Source organism: Chiroxiphia lanceolata, chromosome 25 (assembly GCF_009829145.1).
Source record: "Chiroxiphia lanceolata isolate bChiLan1 chromosome 25, bChiLan1.pri, whole genome shotgun sequence".
NCBI classification, from domain to species: Eukaryota; Metazoa; Chordata; class Aves; order Passeriformes; family Pipridae; genus Chiroxiphia; species Chiroxiphia lanceolata.
Genome location: NC_045661.1, coordinates 435,252 through 458,981, shown reverse-complemented (window position 1 = coordinate 458,981; position 23,730 = coordinate 435,252). Strand labels below are relative to the sequence as shown.

The 23,730-nt window shown below is 52.5% G+C and overlaps 1 protein-coding gene across 6 annotated transcripts; it reads left to right on the top strand.

Moving 5' to 3' along the window:
• The first annotated feature begins 25 nt into the window (after positions 1–25).
• Positions 26–23,562, top strand: UHRF1BP1 (UHRF1 binding protein 1). 6 transcript variants are annotated; one of them, XR_004360885.1, is made up of 22 exons: positions 9,114–9,166; positions 9,590–9,752; positions 10,506–10,544; positions 10,999–11,090; positions 11,284–11,473; positions 11,681–11,821; positions 12,391–12,561; positions 13,098–13,275; positions 13,599–13,685; positions 13,823–13,987; positions 14,488–14,630; positions 15,391–15,532; positions 16,028–16,221; positions 16,428–17,968; positions 18,195–18,382; positions 18,885–19,036; positions 19,132–19,279; positions 19,890–20,161; positions 20,536–20,644; positions 20,995–21,110; positions 21,521–21,698; positions 22,796–23,562. XR_004360885.1 is itself a non-coding variant. In XM_032710791.1 (21 exons), the coding sequence occupies exons 1-21, from the start codon at positions 106–108 to the stop codon at positions 21,644–21,646; spliced, it is 4,401 nt and encodes a 1,466-aa protein (XP_032566682.1). In that variant the 5' UTR covers positions 26–105; the 3' UTR covers positions 21,647–23,562. The 6 variants fall into 6 exon arrangements, 5 of the variants coding, with proteins under 5 accessions (XP_032566682.1, XP_032566683.1, XP_032566681.1 ...); XM_032710791.1 differs by lacking the exon at positions 9,114–9,166 and adding an exon at positions 26–149 and having other exon boundaries at positions 21,521–23,562; XM_032710792.1 differs by lacking the exon at positions 9,114–9,166 and adding an exon at positions 31–149 and having other exon boundaries at positions 19,896–20,161; positions 21,521–23,562.
• The last annotated feature ends 168 nt before the right edge of the window (positions 23,563–23,730 follow it).

Below are 23,730 nucleotides of genomic sequence, written 5' to 3'. Positions count from 1 at the left end.
TGGCCGGATGGGCGGGGCGAGCGGGAAGGGGGCGGTGCCGGCGGAGCGGGGCGGGCGGTGCGCGATGGGGTCTCGCCGCCCGCGGGCCTGACCCGCCGGCCCGGCATGGCGGGCATCATCAAGAAGCAGATCCTGAAGCACCTCTCCCGGTGAGGCTCTCGCTCCCCACCCTCCTCTTCCTCGTCCTCCTCCTCTTCCTCTCGGGGGTCTGCGGGGGCCGAGGGCCGGGCCTGGGCGGGGGTTTGGGGACCGCCGGGCAGCGGCCTGGGGAGCTCCCGGAGCGGGCTGAGGGTCCGGGGGGCTGCGGAGCCTCCGGGCCTGGGGCTGTCCGGGGCTCGGGGGTGCCGGGCAGTGGGCCCGGCCCACGGGGTCCGAGCCCGGGCCGGTTCCCGGTGTCGGTTCCCGGTTCCCGGTGTCGGTTCCCGGTGCCCGGTGTCGGTTCCCGGTGCCCGGTGTCGGTTGCCCGGTGTCGGTTCCCGGTGCCGGCCCTGAGCGGGGCAGGGCGATGGAGGTTCGGGAGGCGGGCGGGGAGCGGGATCAGCCCCGGCAGAGCCCGGGCGGGGCCGCACCGGCGCTCGGGGGCCGCTCGCGTTCCGTCGCTCCCGGTGGGTTCACGGGCGGGCGCGGGGCAGGAGCGGGTGCTCCCTGCTCGGGCCGGGCCTTCTCTGCCCTGCCCTGGGACAAAAGGCCCGTGTTGTCTCCCGGCCGCGGGCTCGTCCCGCCTCCCTGCGGGACCGGTGTCGCGGACGGGCGGGAGCCGTGTCGGAGGGGGCAGGTGAGGGCAACGCTCTCTGCTTCTCCTCTGCGCTGTCCGAGCTGCGGCCGGGCGGGTCCTTCCCGTCTCTGCTGCTGGAGACGCTCGGGTGCAGAGCGAGGGGCCCGGAGTGACCCTTGCGGGCTCTGTGGCTTCAGGGCTGGAGCGAGACCCGCGAATCCCGACCCTCCGGGCCTGCAGCTGAGTCCTGGGGGTGTCTGGAGCCCCACACCGTCCCCAGGCACCACGGCTCGGTGCAGGGTCTGTGTGCTCGGAGTCACCAGTTGCTCGGTGCTCCAGCTCCCTTGGCACTGTCCTGGACAGAGGGTGATGGAGTTGCTCTGGGTGCTGGTTTAAATGGAATTCTGCATTGGGTTTGGGATTTGGACATCCCACACCTCCGAGTTTTGTCTCATTCCACCTCACACCGGCGTGTCACACTCAGTGCAGATTCATCCTCCTGGTCAGGAGGCACTGAACTGTTTATACCATGGAGAGGTGGGTGAGAGCAGTTTGTAATGGAGGATGGAACAGAGCTGGGCTTTATCCCTGGGTGCTGCTCCTGTGTGTGTTGTTCTCATGGACAATTCTCTTTCTGTACATAAATACACTTTTGCTGGTGCTTTTCCTTAATTTTGATTTTTGGTCTCCCTTACCTTGCACTGTTACAGCACTTTCCTGCCCCAAAGTGCCCCTTTCCCCCTCCAATCGGGCCTGATAATGTTCACCTGTGTCTCCTTTGGGCGGTTCCAAGGAGGACAAAGAGTCCCAAAACATTCTGCAGCTCTGCCTTTTTACCTCCTGGACTTTGGCTTTTGGGTGCTTGGGCTGATCCTGCCCCTCTCTTGCACAAGGATTGTGGATGTTTTGCAGAAATGCAGTTTGAACACAGTTTAATGGTGTATAAGAAGATGAAGTTTTTTCCCTTCTGGTTTTGTTTCCTCTAAATACCTCGGCTTCACCCTCCCTTTGGGTTTTCTTTCAGCCATGCTCATTTGCCTGGAAGAATTTTGCTACTGAATCATTAATCTGCCTTTATTTTGTGCTCACATTTGCATATGAAATAATTCATTGTTCCTCTTGTTGTGTCTCCATTTGAAGTCGATTCTGCACGGGGTGTGTTTTTGTTCCTTCTCTCCGTGGAGATTTGCAAGGAGCAGTCAGGAGAGGGGCAGCAGGATCAGGGAGCTGTGAGTGAGGTGTGATCCCGTGTCACGTGTGTGACCGGGTGGCCGGTGGCGATGGTACAGCTGGGCTTTGCTCCCTTCTGAGGGTATTTGGGAAGGCTCAGCCTGTGTGTGCTTTAGCAGCTTAAATTCCTGGAGCAGGAGAATCTCAAAAGTTGCGGAGCTTTCACCATCTGTGCCTTTCACTCCTTTGTCCTATATTTAGCTTGGAAAAGCAAATAGATTAGGTGCTTTTACTTCTTGCTGCTTCCAGGCAGGCACAGTGCTGGTTCTCAGGGGGAGTGTTTGGAACCCAACGTCAGGGGCTCCCTGTGAGCCCCCGGGGATCAGCCCCTGCTCTGGGCTGGGGCCCTGCCAGCTGCCTGGGCATCGGCTGCTGGTTGTGTGTGTGGTTGTGTTTACCAGCCTGTCGTTATTCACAGAAGCACATCTAATGCTTTAAAATAAAATCAGTGAGCTGCCTTTGCCTCTTCCTGGTCTTGTTTGAAAGTAGCTTCTTCTCATTGTCTTTTTTCTTTAACCAGTGTCGGTGCAGCCACAGCAGATCCTTGTTCTCAGGGACAAAGGCTGTTTATCCACAAGTCGACTGCCCCAGCTTATTTCATATACCACCACTGCAGTGGAAATCCCTGCCAAAATTACTTTTATTTAATTGCATTGGAAAGGTTTATCCCCTGCTGCCTCTAACAGCTGCTTTGTGACGTTCTCTTTTGGTACACGTGTTGAAGCGTGTGAGCTTGTGGAGTACCAGGCATCCAACAGCACACAGGACATGGCTCCCAGAGGAAATGCAGTGCAGTCCTGCTGCTGTGAAGAGATGAAAGCTGGTGTCAGCAGAGGAACAGTGGGGCTGGGGATTGGGGGCAGGTCTGAATGCAGGGGAAGGAGACCACAAGTGTGTCTCGCTGTAACAGGAGCCCTGGAGAACTGCAGCTGAGGAGAAACTCTGGGAATCTCTGAAAGAAGGATGAGAAGGAAGCAGAGGAGAAATGAGAGAGGAGTTGGCTGAAGTAACACCAGCATAGGTGTTGCTAGGGAGGAAAACCAGCACAGGAAACGAGACCTGTTTGCTGAGGAGAGCACAGAGCTGGAGCCGCTGCTCTAGGCAGATGTGTAACAGATGTGCACCACAGAAATTTGGGGATATCAGGCTGTGAATTTGGCAAACTGTCCTCAGGACAGTATGGAGCCACCTTTTTGGGTAAGTAAGATGGGCTTTAGAAACAGAATTAAAAAAACCTGCTAGAGAACAGACCAGTGGAGCAGCCTGGGAGGGTGTAACACTGTGGTGCTTGTCAGTGTAGGTCAGGTACTTGGCCAGGAGAAACAGCCTCGTGCAGCTCCCTGTGATAGTGCTGCACCTTGGTGGAGCTTTCCCTCATTCCCAGGGATTGGATTGTACATCCGTTTTTCTGGGCGAGGTTGCCTTGCTTTCTCTCCTCTTCCACTTGCAGTTGCACCAGTCCTTGCAGCTGACGAAGCTGCTGGGAGTGGGTAAGTGAAGAGCTTGGGAGGGCCCCTGGTGTATCTTTAGTTTGTTCCAGATCCCTTTGGCAGCAGGAACTCGTGGGTGTCGCAGCGTGTGCTGAGCGGGGACCGCGTGGGCTTCCGGGGGCTGCTGCTTCCCAACTTGGATATGAGGATCTCGGAATCCCTTCCTGGCCCTAAAGATGCCTTTGGCATTACCCCTTCCACACAGCTGTGCTACTTCTGTGCCAACACAAAGATCTGAGAGCCGGGTCCCAGCCCCAGCCCTGCGCTGTGCCGTGAGCCCTGCCTGTTCCGCAGGGGGCCTTGGAGTGTTCTGGAACTCAGTGCTCGGAACTGTGAGTCCTTTCCTGCTCCCTGTCCATCCCCACCATCAGAGTCCTGCACTCAGGCCAAGGCAGGGCAGAGAAAGGCCACTGCAGCTGTGGTCACCCTGCCAGGGGTGAGAGACTCTCTGGGGCTGGAATGGCACAAGTGAGATCCCGTGCTTCCATTTCTTGCCCAAGTGCTGCAGCCTGGACATCGCTATGAGAGAGCAGAGCCCGAGTTCCTGTTTGCTCTGTTTGCTTCCCCCTCGCCGTGACGTGTTCTGCAGCATCGCTGCGTGCTCGAGTGCTGTGCTGCAGCTGTGCCCTTGCTGCAGTCACAGGATGGCACGTGCAGCTCCTGAGGGCTGCTGGGCACCCTCCGAGTTTGGAAGAGCTACCACTGTAAGAGACGTGTGCTTACCACCAACCTTCAGGCTTCTCCCGGCTTCCTGACCTTGATTATCAATTAACTGGAAGCAATTTAACGAGCAGGGTGGGTAAGGAGGAAAGCAAGGAAATTGCATTTGGGAATGGCCTGAGGAAGGTACAGAAGCATGAGTGACTTAGGCAGCAAGAGCCCTGCCTTGGACAGAGGCTCTTTGCTAGAACTGAGACCAAGTTTGCAATTTTGGCTTTAGCTGCCTTAATATCCTCCTTCGGTGATGAGGGAAATTTTTGTGATGATCTCTGAGGTGATCATTTGCCTAAAATAGCTGTTGCAGCGATGGCAAGTTCGTGAAACCGCAGAGCTGCCAGCGGTTAAACACTGATAAAAACCCCGTTACTTTTCCCTGTTCCCCCCGTTCAGCGGGGGCTGTTTGGCCAGTAACAGTTCCTTTGGTGCCCAGTGCCCCAGAGCACATGGTGGGTCCAGAGCATGGAGCAGCTCGTGGCAGGACACCCTGAGGCAGTTTATGAGGAAAAAGCTCTGTCAGGTCCCAGCAGTGGCTGCACCAGCCCCAAACCACTGGCCATGAGCTGTCTCTGAGTTCTTGTGTGCTGTGCCCAGCAAGGCACATAAGGCTGGATGCAAACCCTTTACTCAATGTGTTAATTTGGAAATTTCTTATTTTCCCAGTACATTTTGATGGCTATTTTTTACTTTTAAAAAATTTAATATCAAGGAATTTTAATGTCAAGTCAAGACACAACCCCAGCTACAGGTAAAGTAGCACATACCTGCCACTGCTTTGTTCAAGGCAGGGTGGGAAAAGGGAGTGGGCACAGAGAGTAACCTCCAAAGTCAGGGTTGCTGTGCTGCTCTTTGCCAGGAGAACTGAGTGGTCAGTTTTACAGAGCATGTGTCAGCTGCTGGGTGTAGGGCACTTCCAAACACTTCCCCTCGGCTCGAGGCAGGAGTGTGCCATTTCTGGAATGCTAAACAGACGCTTGTTGCAGCAGAAATAAACTGCACTTGAGTAGCTCAGGAGGAAAATGTGGCTGGAGCTCCGTCCCAGCAGCTCTGGGTCTGCAGAGCTCTGTGCTGACCCTGTGGAACCTCTCCAGAGCCCTTGAGCCTCTGCTGTGGGAAGGGGCTGTCCTCAGGACTCTCCTCATTGCTCCTGTACTGCCTGAGCCTCCTCTGCAGGTCTTTGGCTGAGTCTGAGTGATGTAATAACCTTTAGTTTCTGCAGGTTGGGAACAGAACTGCAGATTGGATTGCAGGACGAAGAAGTGGGGCTTTGGACTAGTGCATGTATTTTTTATGTTTCTTCCTAGTTTCCTTTTGTGTATTATTATTTGCTTGAGGTTTAGACTTGGGAAATTCCCTGGCAGCTGCTGAGGGTTTTCATTCCAGATTTGGGAGCGTGGGGCAGCTGGCATTTAAACTTCACTGAGTGTCCAGCTGAGGAGCTAGAAATAGTAAAGCAGCCCCTCAGCGAGGTGGAGTTCAGCCCCTGGCAGAGGCCAAGCCTCTTCTTCTCTCAGATGGGTTCGTGGTTTGCTTTCCAGGTCTCCTGGTACCCCATGTGGTGCTGGTGGGTGTGGACCCAGGAGCACACCTGGTCTGGAGCATCTCAGCATTCAGAACCCTTTGGAGAAATTTCTGTTTGGGACAAGAAAGGGTCCTCGAGGCCTGAGGGAGGCTGTAGGAGGAGTGAACTGATGTTCTGTTTTGTGTAATGGTTCAGACTCCTGTCTTATCTGCTTGGAAATGCTGATTTTTTCCCCTGCAAGTTTAACTTTGAATTGAAATTCTAAGCCTTTTTCTCTTAGCCATGTTGGGTTGCAGTAGGTGACGTGTAGCCAAGACAACTGATTACTCATCAGGATGTTTTGTGTTTGGCTTCGGGTGGCTGAGAGGTCCAGCCTTTCATTCAATGCAGTTGAAGCCTGGAAAAACAGAAAGCTGATAATGTAAAGCCATCAGCAGTGGCCTGTGTGTACAGGGCTGTGAGTGTGCCTGAATGCACCCTGATAAGGAGCCTGGGACAGGCTGGTACTGGGGTGTGTGGGAACACTTTGCTGTGTAATGGGGCAGGATGAAGCCATTGGGCTGATGGTGCAGGGACCTCACTGTCCCATGGGAAGGTGTTCCTGCCTCCCGGGATATCTGGGGCACACAGAGCTGTGCACAGTGTGCAGCTGGAGATACAGAGAGGGTTATAAATGTGGTGCTTTCTGTCTCCTAAACACTTGGGCAGTTTGGTGTTGATTGGATTCCCCTAAACTCTAAATGGGTTTGTGCTAAGTGGGGGTGACACCAGCTCTGTTAGATCTGGTGCTGTGCAATCATTAGTCCCATCCTCTGCTAATTCAGCGTGTTTCTCTTCCTCCTGCAGCTCTGCCCTTGTCTGCAGTGCCTGCTGTCAGGCAGAGTGGGCCCTGCTTACAGGAAACCTTGAGGAAGTAAAATGGCTTTTCTTCTTCAAAAGGCTTTTAGTTCTTCCTGTGTGTCTCCAAGGCAGCTATTTTTTCCCTTTTTACAGAAGTGTTCATCACTTGCCCAGTTTTATTTCCTTCCAAGTTATTTTTCAGTTAATCCTCAGACACGTGTGTTGCAGTTAAAGCTTCCACTGCTGCCTTCCTTGAGAGTAGCCCTGATTTGGGAAGTCACTGACCTGTTCTTTTAGCAGTTGTGAACATTTTGTCCGAGTGAACCTGCCCTGTGGCTCCTGAGATAAGAAGTTTGAACATGAGGTGAAATGACCTATCACAGAGATTTTTGAATTGTAGAAGATTCCCAAGGAAGATGGAGATCCCACTAAATGCCCTGTCCAAAACCAGACCAGGCAAGACTGGAAAAGGTTTTGGGAAGAAGCAAATCTGCATTGGTCAGAATATAGTTGTTGAGGTTTTTTTTTTCCCATGTCCAATTGCTGTCCTTCTGCCACAGTTACTTAAATTACATATTTGTGTTCCAAATCAAAGCAGAAAATCCTCATTTCTTCCCTTGCTGTGACTCTTGTGAAGGCAAGAACCTGGATCTGCAGCCGTTCCTGGACCCTCAGCATTGCTGGGCTGTTTTCACATGGAGCTCACCAGTTCCCCCTTCCTGCCTTACCTGTGTTTGGAGGGATTTTCCAGCTACTTGCTGCAGCTGTGGCTGGTGTCACTTCTGCCAAGAGATGATGCTGGTCATTGAGCAAAATCAGGGTTGCTGGTGTACAGCTAATTAGTTCTGCCAGCCTTAGTGATGAGGGTATCAATAGAAATGCACGTGTGGAGCTGGGGGTGGTGGCTGGAGAACTGTGGGCAGGAGGCTGAGCCAGAGCCCCTTCCTTGAATACATGAGAAGAGGGTTCCTGGTCTGTGTGGCAGCAGGGTGATGAGACATGGATCTGAGGAGAAGTTTTATGATTTCAGATGTCTTCTGACATTGTCTGTCTGTGCATTTGCTTGGTTGGAGACAGTGTGGCGAGACAGCTACAAATGTAAACATAAATTTATCTATGATTTTGGCCTGGCTTTGGGCCAGCAGTCAGACTGGGCCTAACTCCCTGTTGCAGTCAGTGGGTTTGTGGCCTCTGGATATGCAGGCTGAGGAATGGGGCAGTCGTTTTCAGCAGTGACATCGTGTGTTGATATGTATTCAAGCTGATGATTAAGCAAATAGATTTTCAGGGTTGACTTTTGCCAGAGTAATCCCAGCAGGCTCTAAAGGAGTGCTGCCCTGTGAGTTTGCTGGCTCAGTGCTGCTTGGCTTCTGTTTGGGTTGTAAAAAAAAAAAAAAAAAAGTGCCAATATCCTCCCGTGTCAGTTTTCCCAATAGCCACTGTTTTCATTCTGCTTTCTCTAAGCCAGCAGTCCCTGCTGCCAGGAGGATGCTGTGGCTGAGGGTGAATGGAGTGAGCTGCCAGCAAACATCCACCACTGTCTGGACTTGCTGCTCCTGCTCCCCAGAACTGACCACGGTGGTTCCTCTCGGGAAGCAGTGGAGACCTGGCACGTGTGAGCCCCGGGTCTGCAGGGACTCTGGCCCCCTGTAAGCCCCATGTCACTGCAGGTGTCAGAGTGGCTCAAACGTGAAGGTTGTTCCAATGGAAGATCTTGGATTCCTGTACCTGGCAGGAGCTGAGGGTGGGGTTTGGCAATAGGCAACATATCCTGGGAATTTGGGCTGTGGTTTAAAACAAAGTGTTTGTTTCCATTTGAGATTTTTGTTTCCAAAACTTGCAGCTGTTGTTGTCCCAAACGTTGGTGAGGACTGTAAGCTCTGCTTTGAGGATGGAATGTTGCATTTTGGTGCATCTAGAATGCCTCGTGAAAGGATTCTTCTGTAGAGTCTGGTAGCACTGGTGGTGGTTTTGGTACCTGCTCAGCAGGATTTCTGCAGCCTTTCCCTGGAGATGTGACAAAGAGTTATTTGGTTTAGGTGGGTCCTGTTTCATGCTGGGCTCTGCAGTGTCTTGTTTCACAGCTTTGCTGTTCTTCCACTGTTGGTGTTTTTGATACACCTACACACTAAATAAAAGCGATGCCCTGGTTCAGGCATGTGCTTGTGCCTTTCCTCTGCATTACCAGCTGAAAGCAGCTTCCCCTCTGAGCTCGCTGATCCCGGGATGAGGATCTGAGCCCCGGGGCTGATCCCTCTGTGCAGGTGTGAGAAAGCTGCTCCCCACCCTGAGCTGATCCCTGCCCACAGCAGCCTGGGAGCTTAAGGGCTTTGTATCACCTACCTGTCCAGGCTGTGTTTGCTTTATTCCTAGTACCCAATCCCAAGTGGACACGATGCCATCAGCTTTCAGCAGAGCTGGTTCTCTGATGCAACACAAGGATGCTCGTGTTTGCCTCTGGAGGTGTTTGCTCTAATTCTCCCCCGTGTCTGGGGTTGTGGGTGCTCACAACAGGACTCCCAGCACCAATCACACAGTCTGTGTACCCCTGCAGCTCCCAGCCAGCAGAGCACCTGCTGGAACACACTCCAGAATGTGCAGTTTCTTGGTACAGATGCTGAGAAGCCGGGTTGACCTCCACCACCCTCCTGGGTGTGTTTGAACACTGATGATCTCTTGCTTTCCTGGGTGAAAAGAATCTAGAGAATTAAACTGTTCACTGCTGATGTCATAGTTCTGGGAGGATAAAACTGCTGAGCTGTTGCAGTTAGGCTTTGGGTTTCTTTTGTTCTGTCCTAGGGCAGTTTTGCTGGTTTCCAGGACCCAGAGCTTTAGAAGGAACTTTCAGTGTCTCAGAGTTGAATTTGGTTTAAAACAAGAAAGTCCTTCAAATGTCAAAGTGTAGAGATGTTTTTTTTTCTGGAGCAACCAACATGCCTAGGGTATAAAAATGTCAGAAGGGGTTTAACGAAACAGCAAACAGACTCTGGTATTAAAATAGCTCTGAAATGCTCCTGCAGTCTCAGCAGCTTCGCTGGGGGCTGTTTTTAGAGTCTCCTCTTTCTTCTCTTGTAGGTTTACCAAGAATCTCTCCCCGGACAAAATCAACCTGAGCACGCTGAAAGGTCAGGGGCAGCTGACCAACCTGGAGCTGGATGAGGAGGTGCTGCAGAATGTGCTGGAACTGCCCACCTGGCTGGCCATCACTCGTGTCTACTGCAACAAGGCCTCGATCAGGGTGAGCGGGGGCTGCACCCACGGCCCCACTTCAGATGGGTAAAGTTACTGTTCACAGGAGGATCCTAGAGATTGTGCACTTTGCACACTGGACTCTTGTAAATTCTTCCTCCTTGTACTTTTTAAAGCAAAAAATTCTTTTAGCTGATATGAACTGCCAGGTCGCTTAATTGCAGTTGGTACTAACCACAGTTGCATTCCATGAATGTGAAAGTTTTTAGGATGTTGAAGAGAGTTTCTGTAAAAGAAATATGGTTCTACTCTGCCAAGTGACAAATAAAAATGAGTTTGTCTTACTCATCTGATGTGCTCTGTTTTTAGAGTCAGATCTGCTTAGTTTAGTAACAAACATTTGTTCTCCCTCCTACAAGAACTGCAGAGTGAGCATTGCTGTATGAAAATAAAATGGAGCCTTTTGGTTTGTGCACAGTCTTCAAAAGACTTGCCTGACTTCCAGTAACAGCAGCAGTTAGGTGTAAACTCTGCAAGGCCAGGAATGTTCTCCATAACAGAATTTGACCTGCAGAATATCTATTACTCGTGACGATATCTGAGATCCAAAAGCTCATCTGGGTTTGTAGATCTGATGTCTGGAATGTCTTGTCTGTGTCTCTGTTTGACCTGGATACAGTGAGACATTGTGGACATTTCTCAGAGAAACAGGGGTCAAAGTTTGGACTCAGGTGGTTTCCTGCAGTTTCTGAAACTTTCCAATTCAAAGATAACCCTTGTAACCTCAACTTTACCATTTCAGATCCAGTGGACAAAGCTGAAAACACACCCAATCTGCCTGGTAATGTTGCCTCTCTTGTCCCTTTCTTTTCTTCCTCACTCTTTTCAATCTCTTCTACTTGAGAAAAATTCTGCAGAGGGAAACCATGAAGGGCTCAAATTTTCATTTGACCTGAGTCCTCCAGGCCCTTAGCACATGGGGAGCACAGTCCTCTTTGGCCACGAGTGCCCCCTCATGAGATCCCCATTTCACTGCAGGATGGAGCCAGACGAGCTCTCAGGGAAGTCCAGGGCAACTTTGTGCCCGTTTTTCTTGTTTGTTTTCCCCACTTGTGGGGTTTCAGGTTACCCTGATCTGGGCACTGGTGGTGTGAGAGCTTTAACACATGAGACTCTTGGAGAGGCAGGAGGCTCCAGAGTTGGTTGTCCCTGTGCTAGAGTCTCACACCCCAGGCTGGTGGGCTGAGCTGGAGGCTGAGTGTGGTGTTGAAGGCTCCCACGTTGTGTCTCTGCAGTACCTGGACAAGGTGGAGGTGGAGATGAGGACGTGTGAGGAGCCTCGGCCGCCCAACGGACAGTCCCCCATCGCTCTGGCTGCCGGCCAAAGGTGAGACCCCGAGCCCTGGGGCTTCTCCCTGACCTCCTGCTGGGCTGTGGGGGCTGCTGGTCTCCCTGAGTCACCTCCCTGCACTCAGGTTTAAGTGCCTCTGATGTTTCTTCTAAACCTCTGTGTGTGAGCCTTACCTGTGCCAGGCCTGTTGTCTGATGGGTGATGCCATGGAGGGCTCTTCTCTTTGCAGTGAATATGGCTTTGCTGAGAAGGTCGTGGAGGGGATGTTTATTGTTGTCAATTCCATCACCATCAAGATTCACTCCAAGGCCTTTCACGCTTCTTTTGAGCTCTGGCAGCTCCAAGGCTACAGTGTCAACCCCAACTGGCAGCAGAGCGACCTGCGCCTCACCCGCATCACCGACCCCCAGAGGGGAGAGGTGAGCACTGTCCTGCCCTGCCTGGCACAGCCCCCACTGGGACCACCCTGACCTCGGGGCCCTCGGGCTGCTCTCTGAATTGGGTTTGTATTGGGATCACAGAGGTGAATAATTTTGTGTGGCCTTGTTTCATTTCACATCATCTGAGTGGGTTTTTTTTAATCCTTGAAGTTGTGAAATTCTCAGTGTTTTTCTCCTCCTGGGCAGGTTCTGACATTCAAAGAGCTCACCTGGCAGACACTGAGGATAGAAGCAGATGCCACAGACAATGGTGATCAGGATCCTGTCACTACTCCTCTGAGACTCATCACCAACCAGGGGAGGATCCAGATCTCTCTCAAGAGAAGGGTGAGAGTCTCCTCCATGCTCTGCAGGACACAATCTCACTGCCTGGTACAGTGATGATATTTCCTCCCACATTCCTCAGCAGCCCTTCTTTCCCTTCAGAAATGTGGAGCCCAAGCTGGTGTGTCACTCCCTGTTTTCTGTCAGAGACAGCTGTGTCCTTACCAAATGTCAAAGCAGTTTATTTCCAGGGGAGGATATCACGGATGGAGCGAGTTTTTCAATCTGTTTGAACATCCCAAGGAGAGCTGTCAGCTCCGTACTGGGAGTTGAAAGCCTGGCAGCCTGATTTTTAGCTGTCAGTGGAAATGTGATGATTAAAAAAAAAAAAAAAGAAACTATCTCCTTTTTTTTTCCCTTTTTTTTTTTCCCCCAATTTTAAACCAGTGAGCAGTTTGCCTCCTAAAGAGAAGGTCTCTTTGACCACTTTCCACCTGAGAGGAGGTGCTGTGGACATCCAGCAGATAACATCCCAGAGGAGTTTCAGAGCAGCCTCCCTTCTTTCTGTATGTTATGAAGGGTCTCTGTCTGTGGTGGCAGTTTTTGAAGTCCCTGTCTCCTCGCTGTTGCAGACCAAAGATTGCAATGTGGTGGCCTCCAAGCTGATGTTTCTCCTGGATGACCTGCTGTGGGTGCTGACGGACTCCCAGCTGAAGGCAATGATGAAATATGCTGAGTCCCTGAGCGAGGCCATGGAGAAATCTGCTCAGCAGAGGAAAAGCTTGGCTCCAGAGTCTGTACAGGTGAATGAGTTTGGAAGTTGGGCTGCCAGGGAAAAGGGATAGTTTGTACTTCTGTGGCATCTGTGCCATGCTCACAGGGTATCCCCTGTTGGGAACACATGGGCTTCCCTGGTGTCAGGTGAGTGTCACATGGACTGTGGGCTGATGAGAAGCAATGAAGTGACCAGAGGAGTGGGATTGATAGCCAATAAAATACGTTTTCCAAGTCAAGGAAAAGGGAAGATGAATATTGCAGCTGGAGTCGGAAGCTCTGGGGAAGCAGAGATGTGCACATGGTACAGTGAGATTGCATAGGAGGGATTGGGAATATTTGGCTCTTTTTGCCCAGCAGTCTTAAAGCATCTTTCAAGAGAAGTGAATTGCAGCTGGCAGAGCCACAGACAAGGAGTTTTGCTCATGAAAACATAGGAAAGGGAATCCCAATTCAGTTTCTATAAACAGGCTGGAAGATGGCATAAATTGCTTAAGTGCATTATAATGCCCTCTCTGTTTTCCCCTCTCTCTGAGTTCTCACCGAGCTTGTCTCTCTCCCACAGGTGACCCCACCTGCTCCCAGTGCCCAGCAGTCCTGGGCCCAGCCCTTTGGGGGCAGCCCCAGCCCCAGCAGCATCGGGCAGTACTTTGACAAGCACGACATGAAGGAGTCCTCGTACCACCTGCTCATCTCCCGCCTGGACCTGCACATCTGCGACGACAGCCACGCCCGGGAGGCAGGTGGGGAGAGCAGCAGCAGGGAAAACATCACCCCAGGCAGTGGTTTTCTGTCTTGGAGGGGGTTGGAAAGCGATGGAGTTCTGCAGTTTGGGATTTGGGGTTCTAGGTCTGGTTCTTACCCTGTAAACTTGTAGGCTGGTTGTGTTTGGGTGTCCTTGCCTAGGACAAGATTTTGATGCAGCTTTCTAGAGATGGTACCCTGATCCTGGACACGGTGTCAGTCAGTCAGTGGTGCCAATCAGAGCAATGTAGTTGTGATTTCTCCTGGATCAGGACTCAAATTGCAGGGCTGACCACTGCTTTCTTTGTTCTATTTCCCACAGGTGCTCTGAAGCATGGGATGCTGGGAGGTGCCATCCAGCTGACCTTCAGGAGGATGGCTTTTGACTATTATCCTTTCCACAGGGCAGGTAAGGAGCCTGTGGCCTCACAACTTGAGGAGGGGGATATAAAGAGAGTTTGAAGAACAGTCCTGCTCTATGGCTTCAGGCAGAACTAGAAGAAAGGAACCTCAGTTTTTAAAGCCAGGATGTTTGCTTTCCCACAGGAGATGCCTGCAAGCATTGGGTGAGGTACAGTGAAGCAATGGAGACACGGGGACAGTGGGCAAGGAAGTTGGTCAGTGAATTTCAAAGCAAGATTGAGAAGCTTTATGAAGAAATGGACCCTGCCTTTGCCAGGACTCCACTTTCCCCCTTCAAAAAGAAACCAGGTAATGGTATTTGATAAAACTAGTGAAGCAGGAGGTGGTACCACTTTTGCTCCATCCAGCAATATCTAGTTGCTCCTCCCCAGTTGAGCAGGCTGATTTGTTGATGCAGAAATCCATAGTACTCGAAAAATCATAAATATAATGTCAAAGGCAAGTGGCTGTCATTCTGGGGTAGCTCTGCAGCAAGGATGGATGGGCTGCAGTGGTCCCTTTCCTGGCTTATTATTGAGTTTCTCCGTAAGTGAGTTTATAAGGATGAAATGAAGTACTTAAGACCTGGCTGAAGAATGTGTTCTCTTGCCACAGAGCAGGCTCATCTTTCACAGTGTTCTTCCTTCAAAAGTCCTGAGGTTTTTTTCCTGCCCAGCTGTGTTCATCTGTTTCTAATTTTGGGGCTGTTCATTCTGCTCAGTAAGCACGTAGGTGTCGGTGCTGAGGGTGGAGTTTGATGGAAAGGAGGTGACTAAAACCCTGCTGGTTCTGCTTGTCTGTCCCCACAGACACCCCCCAGAGCCCCCAGAGGAGCCCCCCGGAGAAAGGCCGAGCCCCTCCCACGAGTCTGCCCCGGCTCCGGCAGCCGCCCTGGCACCGGCTGCGCTCCAGCTGCGTCCTGGTGCGCGTGGACGACCTGGACGTGCACCAGGTAGGGGCTGAGCAGGGTCCGGAGGTGTCCGTGGCATTTTTAAAAAAGAAATGTAATCAGATATGATTTAAGTAAATCCTTCGGATCCCGTGTCGTCCAAGAGGAACCGAGCCCTGCCCCGGGAGCCCAGACCCCGTTAGGATGTTGCACGGAAAACTTTCCACCCAAGTGTGAACTGCTGGGAGTTTTCACGTTCAGAGGAAATTGCATAAGCGCAGGTTTCTGCCCTCTGTTCAAATCTAAGCTTGCACCAAGTGTTAGGCAGGCCCTCAATAAAAGATCCCATGGCTTTGAGAAGTCCATGAGGATGTGGATTTTTGACAGAGGATAAGTCTTACCTCAGGCTTTCTGACCTGGGACAGAGCATCCCTATCCTGGATCAGGCCCTACACCCCTGTGCCCTGTATGCTCTGCAAGAGCTGGTTTTGCTTTTTGCAGCACCAGATACTACAATGGAGTTACCAATGTGCTGCAGATCTTGCAGACAACTGTAATAGGTTTCATTCTAATTGCTCATGTCACCTAATTCTGCTTGTCATGGCTCTTACTAGCAGTGACAGGAGACATAAAGAACCAAATTCCCTCAAAGGAAAGGAGCTGGCAATATCAGCCAGTAGAAGAAAATTTTATTTTTATTTGAAAGCAGCTTATGTTTGATGTGTAAATGAGGTGGATTGGATACAGGTGACTGTGGGGTTACTGGGACACTTGGGTTTGCCATGTCTGAGTTCTGCACAGCTGCATTCCGTTGTGCTTTCAGGTTTCTACAGCTGGGCAACAAAGTAAGAAACCCTCCACCTTGGTTTCATGTAGTAGAAAATTCTTCAAACTCCCTGACCAGGTCTCTGCAATCCATATTGAATTCACGGAGTATTACTTCCCAGACAATCAGGACTTTCCAGGTAATACACCAAGGTTAGCACCTTCTTTTATAAGTTTCCTTAAGAATCATCAGTCTTAGTTGTTTAGGTGTGTTAAACCCTAGATATTCTCTGTCCATCGTTGTTAGTTTCCTGATGTTTGCCTTCCTAATTTTAAATTTTTTTTTGCCTGTGGGAAGGTGGGATAAAGTTTGTGCACAGTGTGGATGCAGAGCTGTGCTTGCAAAACACCGTGAGCAGGAAGGAACTGCAGCAGCTGCTGCCTGCCCAGCTCCTGGGTCCTGCCTTACTGGTCAGCACTGGAGCAGGGCCGTGGGGTGCTCTGGGTACTCTGCAGCTGCTTTGATGGGAGACCTGGAACACCTCATTTCCCTGCATGCACCACAGCTACTCCCTTTCAGAAATAGTCTCCCAGGGTGGTGAAGGCCCTGCATTGGTGCTGTCAGTGCAGATTCTGCACTGAGCTGCGGAGACCTGAGGGCCCTTTTCTGCTCTTATTGATCTGTTCCATTCCAGTTCCATGCCCGAACCTGTACGTGCAGCTGAACGGCCTGATTCTCACCCTGGACACAGCAAGTGTGCTCTGGATCAATCTCTTCTGCCTGGATCTCTATCGCAGCTTGGAGCAGTTCAAAGCCATCTACAAGCTGGAGGACTCAGGGAAGCGTGATGAGCACGTCGATGTCCGACTGGATGGCTTCCGCCTGAAGGTACCATTCCTTCCCTCCCTTTCCCAGCCTTCAGTGTTCTCTCCCTCCCTGTTGTGGAAGGAACATGAGACCGGGACATAGTGAGGAAACAAATGCTCTGACTTTCCTGTGTCTGCCACCTGTGCTCGTTCTGTTTGGTCTGTGGGCAGTAAAGGGGGTGCTCAGGTTCTCATGCAGAATAGGCAACGTCTCTCTTCCCCGTGTAGCTCAACATCCCCGTGGATAAGAAGGTCACGGACCATCGGGATCGCCCGCAGAGCCTCTGCATTGGCACGTCGGAGGTGACGGCCACCAACACCCGGCACGGCCCCTCCTGCAGCTGCCAGGACCTGCAGAGCCTCTTCCGGAGATTCGCGGGCTCGGAGTTCTTCCACTCCGGCTACACCGAGTTCCCCCGGGCCCAGGGCAGCTTCAGCCTCCTGCACACCCTCTTCCTGCGCCACGCCTACCAGGTGGATGACAGGCCTCAGAAGCACCCGGGCCTGCCCCAGCTGCTCCACAAAACCTCTGCCTCTGAGGATCTGTGGTCTGTGAACTTCACTGAGCTTGCCCTGGGCTTCGAGGGGGCTGAAAGCTCCAAGGGCAGAGCCCTCAGCTTTATTGACCCTTTTCCCCTTTCCATTTGGGCCTGCCTGCCCAAGAGGTGGAGGCAAGCTCAGATATCTAAACGACAGGAACTGGCTGCCTCTGAGGTGAAAATCAAGCCTTCTGCCAGCTTTAGCAACCACTCAAAGAATGAGAACCTTTCCAGAGAACACGGCGTTTGTCAAAGATCAAAGACTGACCAGGATCTGAAGAACATCTACAAGGCCCCAGAAACAATGGATGTCTTGGGAGAATCCAACTGTGAAGTTGATGATGGAGTAGACAGTGAAGAGCTGGAAGCCTCTGCTGATATCCATGTGCTCATGTCCTCATCTGTTCATGTCAAAGTTCGGCTCAACCACTACCAGTACTTGGTGCTGCTCAGGATGAAGGAAGTTCTGCAAACACTACAGGAGCAGCTGGCCCAAGATACCCAGGAAGTGACTGGTTGTCCTTTAGATCCCATGTCTGCTTGTGTGGGAGTTATGTTCCACAGTGCTGAAGTGGCCCTGCTCATGAACCCTGCTCCAGGGTCTGTCCTGGAAGGCAGATCCCTTGACTCGGACACAACCAGCCTGATCGAGTCTGAGCTCTCGCCTTCAGACAGCAAGGAGGGGCTGGTGGCCGAAGAGAAGGAGCTGAAATCAGAGAGCAGCTCAGAGAAGGGAGTGTGCAGCTCCTCGGAGCTTCCAGAGGACAGTGAGGTCGGCAGTACCAGTGCCAGTGTCCTGCCAGAGTCACTCCCAAGGTCTGCGAGTGACGGAGCTCTGAGCGCAGCTCCATGTGGTAAGGGCACAGAGGAGAAGGGCTTGATAGAGGAAGCACATGAAGCTGTGGAAGCCCTGGTAGCAGAAAGACCAGCAGAGACCAGCAGCCAACCTCAGAGCCCCCCTGCTCTCCCTTCCAGCCCAACCTCGGATGCGCAGCCCTCGGGCAGCGGAGGCGTCGCCCTCGATGTCCAGGCAGAGCTCATCCCACTGAGGAACATCGAGGTGGAGCTCTCCAGTGCTCTGCACATCACCAAGGACGCCACGAAGGAGGCTCTGCACGTGACAATGGACCTCACCAAGGAGGCCATGTCCCTCACCAAGGATGCTCTGAGCCTGAGCAGGGACAGGATGACCTCCACCGTGCAGAGGATGCTCTCCCTGCCCCCAGCCAGGTGAGCACCATGGGCTCCCGGGGTGCAGGAGGGGGAACAGAGACTGAACTGCTCCTCCTCTTCCCATGTCCTTTGGGTCGGAGATGAGTTAAGTCTTCATCTCCTGGGGCTGGTCTGAGGACACTAAAGTCTGACTTGCAAGAGGTCAGAGTCCAGCCCAATATCCATTTAACCTGCTGGCTCAGCTGTCTGCCTTTATCACCAGTTTGTGTTGGGTTTTTTGCAGGGATTCTGTGCCCAAAGCAGAGGAGGGAGCAGTGACCCCGGGCGGGGGCCGGATGCGTTTCTTCTCCATGAAGAGAACCCCGTCCCAGCACTCCTTCGACACCACGTCCGTGGACGGGAGCGGCCCCGAGGACGGGCTGTCCATGGACAGCGACGGCAGCGACGGCTTCGTGCTGCTCACAGACTCTGGTAGGAGCCCTTGGCTTCTCCTCTCCTCTCACAGTGATGAACAGCTTTGTGCCATGGGCAACCCTTCCGTGCTGTGTTCGTGTGGAATTGTTTTTGCTCCTCCTTCTTTTTGAAGGCCATCAGTAGTTCCCCCCCAGTGGCTCCTTCTCCTTTCGTAGGTGCTGTTTCTTTGAGATGAGGAGTGTAAATGAGTGGGGGGGTGACCCTGCACATAACATGATGTCCTGAGGCCACAGCAGAGCAGGGGCTATGACTGTGCCAGTGGAGGGGGGTATGGAGTGTTTAGGAATGGTTTAGGAAGGGCTGGCTGGATATAGAATACTCTGAACATCTTTCACTTCAACTCTGTATTGTTTAAACTCGTCAGAGAAGTGGAAGAGAGTTCTCCAGAGGATGGTATAGGCTGAGAGGCCATGAAATTCAGGCAGATGCTGACATCAGGACTTCTCAAAACCAGAAAAAGAAGTGGAATCGAGTTGTTTTTGTTGTTACTTCATTTCAGAACCCAGCCTGGACCCTCTTTCCTCGAGGCAGCTTCCTCAGGCCCACGGCAACTCAGGCAGCAGGACAAGCCTGGTGGCCGAGGATGAGGGTGGATTGTCCCCCGAGGTGAACAGCTCCACGTCCCAGAGTGAAGACCCCAGCCTGCAGCTGGTCAGTCTGGCACTGGGGTTCTGTCCCTGAGTGGATCTGGAAGTGAACCAGAGAGATGTTTGTTGTAATCAATGAGCTCTTGGTGGCTGTTTCAGGTGTCTGTCCTCGTGTTGAAGATGAATGAGGTGAACTGTGGCATAGAGGCACGAGGGGATGATTTGTCTGTGGCTGTACAAGTGATGAACGTGGTTCCAGAGCAGCTGAACAACGTGGGGATGTGGCAGTATCTGCGTGGCTACGTGGGTGAGACACTGCTCTGGAACTCAGCTGCTTTTACAGCTCTGCTCTTAGAACTGGCTTTTACGGGAGCCTTGCTTGGGGAATATTCCATTAACTGGGACCTCAGTGTTTGGGGTGGTTAGGACTGAATACAGCTCAGCTGTGAGGGTTCAGATCTGCATTTCAAAGATATTTCCCAAATGCCTGCATAGCCAGGCTCTGTGGGGCTTAGTAATCATTGACTGGGATTTTTTTAATTTCTGCTAGGCTGTATGAAATGAATTAAAAGAGTGAATAAAGCTCTCTAGGGAAACCCTGAAGTTATTCCTGCTCTGAGAAAAATGCTTTTGGTCTAGGGTACCTCCCCAGGGCTAAATTTGAACTAAACCCAACCCAAACCCAAAAACAATCAACCCCCCACCCCCCAAAAAAAGGTAACTGAACCCCTAAGTAAACAAACCCCAAAGCAGCTCCAACATGGGTTCATTTCACGTGAGAGATGACGTCAGACTGAGGTCACTGTGAGCTTGGCTGCTCTCTGCAGCTGGGCAGAAATGGGCTTTCCAAGATGCCCTTTCTGGGTTTAGTCCTGGCTGCTGGTGCCCCGCTGTGCAGTGACACCTCTCTGCTCCAGCTGTAGGAGCCCCGGGTGTGGAGGAGCCTGCAGACCCCGTGCCCAGCCCGCCCCAGCCCCAGCTGTGCCTGCGCCTGGACGGGGGTCCCGCCGCCGCCGCCCACTCCCCGCTGGCCGAGCGGAACGGGCTCCTGCGGGTGCTGCTGCGGGGCTGCCACACACAGCTCTGCGTGTCCTCCCTCACCAGCCTGGGCCCCTTCCTCGAGGATGAGATCATTCCAGAGGTGATCCCCATGGAGATAGAGGTGGTGGATGCCAAAATCACGATGCAGGTGAGTGTGTGGGGAACCAGAGATTCCTCCCGGGATGGCAGCCAGGGCAGAGCTCACTTGGAAGATTCTGCTTGGGAAGGGACCCCATGGGGTTCCTAGGGGCCTCTGTAGAACTTCTGTTTTCCTGAGATTGGTTTTGCTTCTAAAAACTGCCTTAGGGATGAACGAGGAACCCAAGGGAACTGTTGATTACTGCTCACGTGCAGGCCTGTTCATGCAGCCCGGCCCTTCCGTGGGTGGGTGCCCTGGTGAGCTCTGGCAGTGCTGCTGGGCAGGAATGCTGCTCCTGAGGAGGGTGCAGGCAAGGGGAATCCTTTCCAGAGGGCCAGAGCTGTCACAGCAGCTCATCTCCTCTCTGCTTTGTGTTTTGCCAGGATGACAGCCCCCGGGTGTACCCCACCTCCCCTGGCCCTGTCCCCATCACCCTGGCAGTGGATCACGTTGTCGTGAGGCGCAGGGACGATGGTGTGTTCTATCTCACAGGTCAGCAACATCCAGGAGCTGGTTGTACTGTCCCTCTGCACCCTCAGGCTGTGCTGGAGGAGACTGGAACTGAATGATGATTGCTGCTGGGAAGGATGGGCTCTGGGATGGGAGCAGTCCCTGCCTCTGTTTCCTAGTGTGGGAATTCATACTTGGTATTTCCTTGAGCACACACAGTCAGGACTCCTTTCTGCCTCTTCCCTTGCTTTAGTTTCTTCATTTTAAAATGGAAAAGAGAATTTTGTTTCCCTGCTTAAAAAGGAGGGGGGGAGAGAAGAAAAAAAATATTTTTGTGCCAAGAGCCCTCTTATGTGAATGTCCACACCTGAATGTGTTCTGTTGCTTTCCAGCTCCCCAGGGGAAGGAGTCACTGAAAGAGGAAAAACCTGTGTCAGTTCCTGAGGGGCAAAAGGCCCCAGCAGAGTCTGTCTTGGCAGCCCCAGCAGCAGGAGCACATGGGCTGCAGGTGAGTCATTGCTGCCTGTTGCTGTCTGGACAAGGAGGGAGCTGGCAGGGGGCTGGAAATTCTCTTTGGCCTTCATGTGTTTGCAGTCCCTGGCAGGTGTGGTGAGCTGCAGGAAGGGAGTGCCCAGGGGAGCAGCCTGTTGCCTCCTCTTATGTGAGTTCTGAGGAGTGAGGGCACCTTGCCCAGCATAAACCTTCCTGTTCCCTTTCAGAAACCTGGTTGTTTTTCTGGTTGGGTCCATCTTCCCACTGTATCCAGATCCTTGTTCATAAAACAGGAATAGAGAGGTTCCCACAAAGAGAAGTTGTGTCATATGTAATTCATCTCAAAAGCTCCTGCTCTGATTCTCCTCTGAGCAGGTCACTGTGCACCTTGGAAACTCTGCCTTGTTTTCTGTTTGTCTCTTGTAGCTAAAGCAAGTGCCAGAGTTGCAAAGGGAGCTGCAGACCATGAAACTGGCCCTTGCAGAAGCCAACATGGACAAGGCTCATCTTCTGCAGGAGATCAGGAAATACAACCCCCTGTTCCAGCTCTGACAGTGCTGGCACTGCCAGGGAGCAGGGACCAGCACCAGCACCACCAGGGCAGGTTTGGTCACATCGCTGCCAAATGGGTCTGATCCAGGGACTGAGACCAGCTGGGACTGCACAGGACTTGGGAGAGGGAGGGAGGCCTGGCTGAGACAAACAGGGAAGGAATGAGGAGGAGTTTTCTTTGCTGTGTTCTGGCAGTGCTGCACTGAGCCAGGGCACTGCTCAGCCTGCAAACACAAGGTCAGATGTTGGGGGAGAGAGACACATCCTGTGTCTCCTCATCCTTTCAGCCTTCACCTTCCATGGTGACATCTAGAGAGGGTCCATGTTGGGGTTTCTGCTTCTTTCACCCTCCCTTGTTGTGTTCTTGCCCAGTCCTGCTCACCAAGGGACATGGCAGAAGGAGGGTGGTCACTTCAGCACCTGGGGAGTGACAGGACAGGGGTGGCAGAGGGCTCAGGGCTCTGCTGGCTCCTGGAGGGAGGGACAGGGGTGCAGAAGGGATTTCCTCCTGTGGAGTGAGGGGGTACAGCTCACTATCCCCTCAAGAACAGGGTCAGGATAGTAAAGAAATCCCTTCAGATTTCTTTTTCCACCGGTAATTCCTTGTGTGGAGACTGTATTAGACTTAGTCCAGTTCATTCTCACTTAATCCCACAACATTTGGCTTTTTGATGCAGAAAAACAAAGGAATTGATTCCTTGCAAGGCACTATTTAAGTTTACTATCAAAGAACAGGGGTGAAGGAAGTTGGTTCAGTCTCAGAGTGAGATGACCTGTGTAATTTTTGGGGTGCACGTTGTCCTCACAGCTTTGTGTGCCGGAATTCCGGCGGGGAGAGGGAGCAGCTGTGACCCCTGAGGAAGGAGCTGCTCCTGCAGGGCCGTGGGGATTTGTCAGCACTGGGGGGAAATCCTTCAGCAGGGCTGTTGGTCTGTGGCCAAGGGGGCTGCCCGGGCTGGGACACATTCCAGAGCCACCTGCTCTGTTCCCAAGAGGAAAACGCACTTGAAGTGGGTGTCAGGGGCGCTGCCTTCCCCAGCCCTCAGCAGTGAAGGCAGTGCTGACGTGTCAGACCCCTCTGCAGGGAGTGACTTGCTGTGAGCAGCTCCCACAGCAAGACAGGAGGTGACAGAGCCTCTCCGGATCCAGGTGCTGTTGGAACAGACCCCTGGGAACTGCCCAGAGCCTCCGAGCAGAAGTTGGACTTTGCTTTGCCAAACCTTTGTGCTGCTCCCTCTCCCGGGGGGAGCAGGAGCTCCGAGACTGCTTGCTTGAGGTGGAATGCAATGGTGTTCCTGCTTTTTCTTCGCTAATTGCTTGAAAATGGAAGGTTTCTCTTCTGTTCTTTCAAATTTTCATGATGTTTTGTTTGGGTGGGGAATGAGTGGGGTGCAAAGGGTTTGCTCTGCTTTGGTGCCCACCTGCAGGGTCCCACAGCTCCTCCCACGTGTGCAGGCTGAGCACAGCTGGGGCCAAGTTGTTTACAGCAAATTTCTTGCTCCAGCAACTCCAGTCAATGGGTTTTGTTGAAGAATTCAAGCATTTCCTTTGCTTTGAAGTCCCAGTAAAAAGGACTGTAACCCAAAACCCACAGGCGTGGGAGGACAAAACCTCCGGGATCTCCATGGATCACAAGTTGCAAAGTTTACTTTGTGGAGCCCCTTCTCTAAGGACTCGTCCTCTGTTCTGGTGGGAGCCCACGGAATCCTGCCCACCACAGGTGCTGTGGGAGAGCTCGTGGCCTCAGCACCTCTCTGGGGCAGGAGCAGCTCCCGGGGCCTGGGGACAGGGGCGAATGTGCAAGTCTGAACTTGAATTTCAGTTTTAGCCAGTATTGGAACTTTGTTGCAGTTTGTTTCCACTGATGCATTTATTGGTTCTATGAACCAGGAGCAAAATTAAACTCCTTAACCTCCTTCCAGGCTCAGGCCTCTTCTCCCCCCCTCTCCCTCCCCTCCTGTCTTCCCAACTGTGCTGTTTTCTGGCTTTGGAAGCACAGCTGAACCATGACTTCAGAGGCCCCAGGGACCCAGCACTGCCCCAGGCTGGGAGCAGCTCCAGGAGCACCTCATGGTGGGCTGAGG